General features: G+C 38.7%; 1 protein-coding gene across 1 annotated transcript; it reads left to right on the top strand.

The window, feature by feature from the left end:
- The first annotated feature begins 3626 nt into the window (after positions 1-3626).
- mesd (mesoderm development LRP chaperone) lies at positions 3627-9023 on the top strand. Its single transcript, XM_039772756.1, has 3 exons — positions 3627-3832; positions 6330-6562; positions 8465-9023. The coding sequence occupies exons 1-3, from the start codon at positions 3671-3673 to the stop codon at positions 8727-8729; spliced, it is 660 nt and encodes a 219-aa protein (XP_039628690.1). The 5' UTR covers positions 3627-3670; the 3' UTR covers positions 8730-9023.
- The last annotated feature ends 1837 nt before the right edge of the window (positions 9024-10860 follow it).

Raw genomic sequence — 10860 nt, 5'->3', positions numbered from 1 at the left:
ACACTTGAAAAGAAAAGAAAAGAATCACAGCTGCCCAGTTTGGCTTTTACTTTTTTCGCTTGCACTTTCCATTTTCCCTGCAGCGCAAATCACAGTCACTTCATAATGTTGCTTTTGTGCCAACTTTTGAAATCTTGGCTCCCAGTTTTTGTTGGACATCAACACAATTGAGGGGAAGTTTTACTCCGTTTGACACCCATCTGAGTTCATGAGTTCATCTCTGTCCCCCCCACGCACGCACGCACACACACACACACACACAAACGGCGGATTGCCTGACTTCTCGCTTACTGAACCTCTTCCAGTATTTGAGCTCAGGCCTCACACTCGTTCAAGATGTTTTCACGCTGTGTGCTCCTCGAGTCTGGCAAAACCAGAGCAAAGAAAACAAAATTTTCACACAGCTCTGTTCACTTACGTAAGGCCTTTGAAGGGTAACGTACTGCCTAGATTTCACAGCGGAGATGTTATATTGTCTCAAGACGCCTGCCCCTTTCTAAAAATTGCGATTCTGTGATTTATGATCAAAGTTCCTCTTACCACAGACTCACAGACTTGCAGGGAATGACATAAGAGGCAACAAATACTGGCCTATTTATCCAAAAGAGTCCTTTAGCCTCTATGTAAGAGCCAGACTTCTTAAGTTAATATTAATGTCAAGTTTATATAAGTTTTTGCTTAATTTGAATAGAATGTAGTCTTCACATAGATAATAGAAGGTTATGTACCCCACTGTAAGACAACATTTTAATTGAATGTTCTTACTGCTCTGCTATATTTCTGTGTTTAGACACTAGAATGCCCTCAGATTGTAGTTATACAGTGTAACCTGTAGGGGGCGCCAAACAACAGACACAAAAGCACCCAGCACAACTTTCATCTCAAATTTTATTTGACCACATGCACATTTCCAGTTGAGCATCTGCCAGATCAACACAAGAATTTACACAATTAATACGTTTCTCTCTTCTTCTCTCCCTCAAAGTGAGTTTTGCCTGACTCTGACTCTCCGAGGAGATGCAGTGGGCTTCTTGTAAATCAGACCAGGGAATAATTAAAGTGCCACAGTAATGGTCATCCAGTGCACTTCCAGGTCATACAGAAACCTGGGTAGTCTTCTACCAGCAGTGCCCTCTTGTGGCACCCAAAGACCCCGACAGGGCTGCTTTTCTACACTCCAACTCCCACACAACACTGCAGGAGTTCTAACTGGGACCAGCCTGGAGGGACACTGCCACCTACTGTGTGGAGGAATGAACTCTCTCTGACATCCACATTTTCCAAGTTCATTGCCTGTCAGCACCCTCTCATGGCACCCAAGGACTCCAACAAGGGTCATTATCTTTTCACTCCGCCTGGGATAAGGATTGCTAACCATCTCCTTCTATGCTGTCCTTCCATTATGGCCTCCTGGCTAGGTAAGGTATCACCCTCCGTCCCAGTTGGGATGCCAGACCAACTGCCTTGGCACCTATGAAAGCCAGAAAGAAACACCAATTATGAGACAGAAAGGCATTACAGCTATATAGTTTTCTCACTGATATGTACTGTATGTATCTGAAATGTAAGTCCTAGTGTATGTGAAAACAGAAACTATCTACCTTGTTAATCTATGTACATTTTTAATCTTGCCTACTACACCATCCATCTATCTATAACTTAATATAGTGCCCTATCTATCTATCTATCTATCTATCTATCTATCTATCTATCTATCTATCTATCTATCTATCTATCTATCTATCTATCCATCGTGTACTATCTACCTATTATATAGTGCCTTTACTATCTATCTATCTATCTATCTATCTATCTATCTATCTATCTATCTATCTATCTATCTATCTATCTATCTATCTATTGTGTATTATCTACCTATTATATAGTGCCTTTACTATCTATCTATCTATCTATCTATCTATCTATCTATCTATCTATCTATCTATCTATCTATCTATCTATCTATCTATCTATAATGTAATTGCCCATTTATCTAGAGTTTTAAATCTTGCCTCTATTTAGAGTTTGCAACTTGCCTACTACACCATCCATCTATCAATAATTTAATATAGTGCATCTATCTATCTATCTATCTATCTATCTATCTATCTATCTATCTATCTATCTATCTATCTATCTATGTATTATCTACCTATTATATAGTGCCTTTACTATCTATCTATCTATCTATCTATCTATCTATCTATCTATCTATCTATCTATCTATAATGTAATTGCCCATTTATCTAGAGTTTTAAATCTTGCCTCTATTTAGAGTTTGCAACTTGCCTACTACACCATCCATCTATCAATAATTTAATATAGTGCCTCTATCTATCTATCTATCTATCTATCTATCTATCTATCTATCTATCTATCTATCTATCTATCTATCTATCTATCTATCTATCTATCTATCTATAATGTAATTGTCCATTTATCTAGAGTTTTAAATCTTGCCTACTACAGACAGACAGATAGACAGACGGACAGACAGATAGATAGATAGATAGATAGATAGATAGATAGATAGATAGATAGATAGATAGATAGATAGATAGATAGTATAGAAAAAATGAACAACTGACACTTACATAAGATAGATATATAATTAAGAGAAACAGAGTCCTTAAATATAGAGCTTTTTTTAAAGTTTTTAAATAACGGTCTGATGATAAGGTCATTCGTCCAGGGTAGATAGAAAAAAAATGATAAATTCCAGTTAAGTTGGATAGGGGTTCTTGAGTCGTTCTTTACTGATTTTATTTTTGTTTTTTAAGGTTTAGATCATTGGACGCAGAGGGTCTCGTGGTACGTTGGGGTATCCGCCTTCATTCAGACATTCAGACATCACAGGTGTCTGCACAGGACTTTGATCAGGTGCTGGTAATGGAGCAGAATACCACACCAAGGGAACTGGAAAAGAAAACTGAGAAAATCAAAGATTGATAAAGATTGCAGATTCATCGAGGAGAATGAGTATTCTATGCATATTTAGTTTATTAAGAGTAGAAATAAGTTGTAGTAATGAAAAGGCCAAATTCAAAAAGTGCAGTTTTAGGAGTGTTTTGTTAATGATCTACAGTAAAACTGAGGGACTCTTCTGGTTAACTATTCTAATTGCTTTCAATGTAAATGATCTATAATATTCTGACTTGTCACAATTCAAGCATTACTTATCTGTAATCACATCTGGACAAGTTAAAATAAAAAAGATCTTTAATTACATTTTACTAATTAAATTGCATAAAGGTTTGAAAACTTTTAATTCAAACACATCTGTCAATATGAAAAGTCTCTCAGCTTTCATGTGTCAAAAAAGAATTACAGATCTTTACACAGAGAGACAACATGTAATCTCATTTTAGGTATCTAAAGGAGAACTGTGGCTAGTCGGAGGTCTAATTTTAGATATGCACATTTTAATATCGACTGGTCCACATACAGATTACTTAATTCATTCAGGGTCTTAAACTGAAACAAGCATTTCACGTCTCTGCCTTCTGGCTGGGATTAACGCCCCGCCCCTCGTGCTTCGTTTGAAAAAGCCTTTCGCGCCTCACGTGTAGAGTCCGCCCATTTTATGTGCCGACGTGTTATTGGTCGCGTCCTTTACGTCAATTTATGACGTTTCTTATGCCGGCCAGTTAGTGTGAAACACTTGGAAATCATGGCGTCGCGCAGCAAGTGGGTTTGTGTGTTTCTGCTTTTTTACGTTACGGCGACGTTCCTAGCTGCAGCGCAAAATAATGAAAATGAAAAAGGCAAAAAGAAAAAGGACATCAGAGATTATAACGATGCTGATATGGCCAGACTACTGGAAGAGTGGGAGGTAGGCTGTCTGCCAGATTATGTCTATTGTGAATAGAAGGCAATTGCCTCGTCTGAACTTGAAAGTATCGGCAGTGTATATTTATATCCCATTTAATTTAACTACATTCTGTGAAATCTTTTTTTTTTTTTAATGGTGCGTGAAGCGTGAGCGCATATTAGAAAAAAAAGAATGGCAAATACTATTTCTTATACTCTTCATTTATCTGATGGCTTAAAATAAATTGTGAAAAGAACATTGTAGTGAAATGACAAGTAATAAAAGCCGAAAATGGGTTTTTGTATATTCAAGTCCAAGAGATACGACTCTTTCTGAAGGTTATGTTGCCCATCCTCAATTCCAGGGGCATCACAGGAGTCCACAGTGGCGGGCTGATCGTTTCTACCAGTTTATTATTTAGAATAATCCAATTGTTGTCAATAAAAATGGACGATTACTCATATTATCTATAAAGGGTAGAATGTGTTTGATTTGCTTAAACAGCGCCCTGGCGCTCTCATTCTGCCATGCCAGATATTTCCGTTATTTTAAATTCCTTCTTTAAAGTGACGCGATGCCCGCTGATGGGTTCTTTCTACTTGATTAGGAACTCAAAGTTGCTGCTGGTTTCCTTGCAGTTGACGTGTCGCCGTTACTTGTGAGTTAATAAACACTGATTATGAATGTCGGTTGACTGTAAGCATCTATCCCTTTTCTAAACCTGCTACATGTTGAAGATTGTTGTGGGGAAGCTGGAACCTATCCTGGAAAGCACAGGGACAGACAGCCCGTGGGCAGGGTGCCAGTCCATTACAGGGTGAACACACAGATGCTAGGTCTTAATTTAGTATTGCCATTCCCCATGACCTTCATGTCTTTGCACTGGGGGTGGAAACTGGAGGAAATCGTGAACCTTGGTCTCCTTGTTGCAGGGCAGCAGCTCAACCACTGTGCCACCATGCTGCCCACAGTTAGGGGTTTAGCACCTTTAAAATTGGGTGAATTAAATTCACATTTACATTTATTTGCTTATCTGAAGCTACTCACAAAAGAGATCAACATAATCAGGTAAGGGCAGCACGGTGGTGCAGTGGGTAGCGCTGCTGCCTTGCAGTTAGGAGACCCGGGTTCGCTTCCATGTTTGCATGTTCTCCCCGTGTCTGAGTGTGTTTCCTCCCAAAGTTCCAAAGACATGCAGGTTAGGTGCATTGGCGATTCTAAATTGTCCTTGGTCTGTGTGTGTGTGTGCGCGCCCTGCGGTGGGCTGGCGGCCTGCCCGGGGTTTGTTTTCTGCCATGCATCCTGTGTTGGCTGGGATTGGCTCCAGCAGACCCCCGTGACCCTGTAGTTAAGGTATAGCGGGTTGGATAATGGATGGATAATCAGGTAAGCATTGGTCTAGGGGGCTGTTTAGGAGCAAGCTTTACAGGAGAAAATTCCAACATTGATCATCACTAGTGAGGAGCTCAGAACACAATACAAGCTAGTAACAATTCCTAGGTTATTAAAGCCAAGTTAAAAATTCACCAAACAAGAGAGCCTTCAAACACATCTTGAGCACATGGAGGGGGTCAACAGTTTGAATGAAGGGGGCAGTTTGTTCCACCGGGTAGGAGCGACACTTGAAAAGACTGCGAACTGAGAGCACCAGATGCCATTCGTCAACAGGCCTGAGTGGTTAAGAACAGGCCCAGGACCTCACTGGTGTCCCCATATAATACTGGTGCTGCCCCACTGACTACTCTGTGGGCAAGCATCAAGGATTTGAACTTCATAGATAGATAGATACTTTATTAATCCCAAGGGGAAATTCACATAATCCAGCAGCAGTATACTGATACAAAGAAACAATATTAAATTAAATAGTAATAAAAATGGGAAAAAAAAAATGTGTGCTGCTACAATGTAGTGATCTGAAAACAGGAGTGACGTGCGTGTGCCCCCTCAGTTCATTGAACACCAGACGTCCTGCTGCATTTTGAGTCCTCTGCAGCAGCTTGGTGACACTTGATGTGTGCAGATTGTTTGTAAAGCATTTAGTAAAAATTCATGTCAAACACATTTGTGCTCCTTAAACTGCTGGTCGCGGGGATGTTTGTGATGTTTGTGCAGTAAAATGCTGCTTTTTCATGTAGGCTCCATTTTAGTAGTTAAAGATTAGATTTAGGGAGATTTTAGTCTTTAATCGTATTATTGTATGTATATCGGTAAACTACTGTGTAATGTTTGTTTATTGTAAAAGTTAAAAATAATGACCTTTGTTTATTAAAAGGTAAATGTTAAAAATTAGTGAAAGAAACACACAAGTAATCCAGTTTTAACTTGTACTTGCTTTAATATTAACCCATTCTGTACATTGACCTCTTAAAACCAGCGACCAAATTGTGCCTCACAAGGAAGTGTAATTGTGTGCTGTTACTAATTAAACATCCTTAACTCCATTGACAGTAAATTCTAACACAGCCACGGACTGCTTTCAGCATACTAACATGTACTGTGTGCTTTTCATCTTCAACAGAAAGATGACGAAATCGAAGAAGGTGATCTCCCAGAGCATAAGAGATCTCCACCGCCAATTGACTTTTCTAAAATTGATCCTAAAAAACCAGAAGAACTCCTAAAATTATCTAAAAAGGGGAGAACGTTGATGATGTTTGCAACCATCTCGGGTGAACCCACAGAAAAGGAGACTGAAGAGATCAGTAGTCTGTGGCAAGGCAGCCTGTTTAATGCCAATTACGATGTCCAAAGGTAAGGGGAAATTTACTATGTGTACATGTATATGTTTACTCGCACACTTTCTTAATGTAGTAAGCCCTTTATCTGCCAATTTTATTAAAGGGTCAAATGTGTAACTTTTATTTATTTATTTATTTTTTTAAGATATTTACACAGGGTGGCGATGTGTAGCATGTTGATTAGCACATTCAAGTAAAAATGTCACTGTTCTGTACATGTGACAATGACCTTATCAAGCTGTACACAGTGTGTATATAATATAATATAACATAATATATATATATATATATATATATATATATATATATACACACACACACATACAGTGGGTACGGAAAGTATTCAGACCCCCCTTTACTAAAATCATTTAAATTAATTTTTTCCCTCATTAATGTACACACAGCACCCCATATTGACAGACAAAAAAAGATTTATTAAAAAAGAAAAACTGAAATATCACTTTGCTCAGCATTTAGTAGAAGCATCCTTTTGAGCTAATACAGCTCCACACATACCGCTTAGAATTAAGGCCAAAAGGTTCTATCTTGGTCTCATCAGACCAGAGAATCTTATTTCTCACCATCTCAGAGTCCTTCAGGTGTCTTTTAGCAAACTCCATGCGGGCTGTCATGTGTCTTGCCTCTCCTCAGTGTGTGGAGACAACCAGGCACTGCTCATCACTTGTCCAATACAGTCCCCACAGTGAAGCATGGCGGTGGCAGCATCATGCTGTGTGGGTGTTTTTCAGCTACAGGGACAGGACGACTGGTTGCAATCGAGGGAAAGATGAATGCGGCCAAGTACAGGGATATCCTGGACAAAAACCTTCTCCAGAGTGCCAAGGACCTCAGACTGGGCCGAAGGTTTACCTTCCAACCAGACAATGACCCTAAGCACACAGCTAAAATAACGAAGGAGTGGCTTCACAACAACTCTGTGACTGTTCTTGAATGGCCCAGCCAGAGCCCTGACTTAAACCCAATTGAGCATCTCTGAGAGACCTAAAATGGCTGTCCACCAATGTTTACCATCCAACCTGACAGAACTGGAGAGGATCTGCAAGGAGGAATGGCAGAGGATCCCCAAATCCAGGTGTGAAAAACTTGTTGCATCTTTCCCAAGAAGACTTGTGGCTGTATGAGCTCAAAAGGGGGCTTCTACTAAATACTGAGCAAAGGGTCTGAATACTTAGGAGCATGTGATATTTCAGTTTTTCTTTTTTAATACATCTGCAACAATTTCAAAAATTCTTATGTGTGTATGTGTATATATATATGTATGTATGTATATGTGTATATATATATATACATATATATATAATGTATGTATATATATGTATGTATGTATATTGCTTGTTTCCCTGTTTATGAAGTGTACGTGGCTGTCTCTGTTTTAGCTATATGGGGCTCAACACTAGCATTATGGGGATTTTTTTTTTCTTTTTTTATCTGTTTTTGCTAGCATCGGTAAAAGAAAGTTATTCCGTGAAATGGTTTAGTTTGAAACAGTATGACACCGCATCATCTTGTTTAGGACTTGACGGAATGACTTTATATTAAATAGTAAATTTCAAGATCTTTCTTTAAATTATTTGTTTTAGTATTCCTTTTTGACTAGAGTACTATAGAGTTTATAGAACTTTTTTTATGACTTTCTTCAAATTTTAGATTGCTTTAATGAAACCGTTAACTGCCATCTTGAAAAGATGGAACCACCAATCACATTATTTGTTCAGTAGTTCTTAGTGAATATTATTTTAAACTTAAGTGAAATGGTCTCCTTTCATATCTACCTTGAACTGCATACCTCCATTTAGCCGTATCAACTTCTCTATGATGTCTTCTCAGTGTGGCTCGTATTCGTTCTTCCATGTGGTGTTCTTGTTTGATTAACCTGCCTGTTTATTTTTTTTAGATTTGTTGTCGGTTCCAATCGAGTCATATTCATGTTACGGGATGGGAGTTACGCATGGGAGATCAAGGACTTCCTTACTAACCAGGACCGCTGCGCCGATGTTACTGTGGAGGGTCAGGTGTACCCTGGGAAAGGGGCCACCAAAAAAAGCAAAGAGCATGAAAGTGACGTCAACGAGATCAATGCAGAGAAAAAGAAGAAGAAAAATTCAAAAACGTCGGGCAAAGAAACAAACAAGGCCAGTAAACAGAATGTAGAGTTGTAATTTGTAGAGTGGAGAGACTTCATTTTTTTCTTTTCTTTTTCTGTGATCTCTTTGCCAAATCTTTCTTTTACCATCATAAAGTGTTCATTTGGAAAATAACTTTTTCTTCTTCTGAATAAACTCGGAAGGTGAAAGATTTTGTGAAGCTCTCAAAGTCGGGGTTACCGTGAATGGTATTAAGGAAACAAGGATGGACGTGTTTTTGTGTAAACTCTTATCAGAAAATTTACAAAAAATGTTTACCCCCTCCACCTCCAAGCTGAAATCCTCATTTTGGTACTTAAGTTTATTTATTTTTTTTATATATATACCATTTTATTTCTAAAGCTTTTACTCTTTTTATCCATTACACACCACACACTGATTGTTTACATTTATCAGTTAGTATTTAAAAGGTTATAGAAACGTAATTATTCAAAGTCCAAGACGACAAGAAAACCGGGCCTGTGTGATGTCTTTGTTGGTTTAGGCTTATTTGCTGTTAACATAATACCAAGAATGGACAGCTAACATACAATAGTATGTACTAGGCTGACCCGCCTTTTAAGGCGACCGACTTTTAAGTTGACCACTTTCAATATGTAGATCAATTTGATATTTTATACAAACTCATTAATTTGGTTATATTGCATTTGAGCGGTATTACTTTAATACTCGTAGTTTCTGTTATTTTTGTGATGAAATTTAAACTTTTTTCTATATTGAGGTCGCCCTTTTGAAACCCCCTGATATTTACTACGCGGTGAGGCATTTGTACTCCATCAACATTAATTATTTCCAGAGACATCATTTTGTTTATTTTTCCAGCGCATCGCACACAAAAGCAAGGGAACGATGGGAGCACCAGAACTCTGCTCACATCATGTCGCTTCGTACCGCAAGCTGCAAGTAGTAAGTCTGTGATAAGCGGAATACCGCTACGCTTTCCACTCACGGGACGGAAGGACAATCCCGACCACTTTTATATAGTAAGAAAGATGAAGAACTCGCACAGTCTGGAGTAGAAAATCATCTTTTACCTGGAAAAACGAAACTACAAATCCCATCGTGCATTGCAGAGTGGACGGGGCGTGTGTGAAACTCCGCGCCTGCGTAGCACTCACGGGACGGAAGGACAATCCCGACCGCTTTTATATAGAAGGATTGTTATACCAGCATTTTTATAAGACTTGGAGTAGTACATTAAATTACCGACAAAGAAAGTTGTCATCGGTTTTTCTGTGTGGCAGAAATTCTTTTCTAGTAGTTTCCTCCATTTTTGTTAAAATTTGTATCTCCCTACCCCTAAACAAATTATGATAAATAAAATTTCTTTTGCAGATTGTTTTAATCACTTACACTAATATGCCTACTGGATATAATTTTATTGATATTGTGTTAATTTTGTATAATAAATTTTGTAAAATTGGACTATGTGGATTCTGCAGTTGTTCTTCACGTGTGTTTAAGGTAGGGTGCGAATTATGAAAACGTTAAAATCCACTTGTGGTTATCTGCTTGATCTTTCTGTCCACTGATTTAAACGTCCTGGTATGGGAGCTGCGTGGTCCTCATCCACAAAGCTTTACCGAGGGTAGAGTGGTCTGCCAGACGCATCATTTCAGGCAATCTCTCCTGCCTTCAAGACATATAAATTAGACTAGCTGTGTAAGACCGGGGTCCTAGAAACTATTGAAATTGTCAGGAAAAAAATTGAAATGTAGAGATGTCAAGTAATTGTAAGGAACTTCTCTGGGCGTCTCTCTCCTGGGAGGTTTCGTTTTGCCGACGTGCTCGACTCGCTTGTGCATTAGTGGCTGAGTGAGTTTCTTTCTTCGGAGTTTTCGTTTTGCCGACATGCTCACCTTGTAGCGGGGCTACGTAATAATAGGTATTTTTTTGGTGTCTGTGCTGAGTTGCGTTTTGTTTTCATCGTCCCGCTTTACTGGTGTGTGTGTGTAAGTAAATATTGTCCCTGTAAGTTAAATGGGGAAAGATGATGAAGGGAGACCGCAAACCCAAGATTGGAATTTCCTGTTTACGCAACCAATTACATCCGGGACATTCAGATTTTTAAACAAGAGGAGCAGAAAAGGAGATCGAGAGAAGAAAGGAGCCGCTTTACATATCCGTAACTCGTCACTTCTGTTCG

This window comes from Polypterus senegalus, chromosome 12 (genome assembly GCF_016835505.1).
Source record: "Polypterus senegalus isolate Bchr_013 chromosome 12, ASM1683550v1, whole genome shotgun sequence".
Classification (NCBI taxonomy): domain Eukaryota; kingdom Metazoa; phylum Chordata; class Cladistia; order Polypteriformes; family Polypteridae; genus Polypterus; species Polypterus senegalus.
The sequence above is the reverse complement of the archived record's forward strand: the minus strand, read 5'-3'. Positions and strand labels throughout refer to the sequence as shown.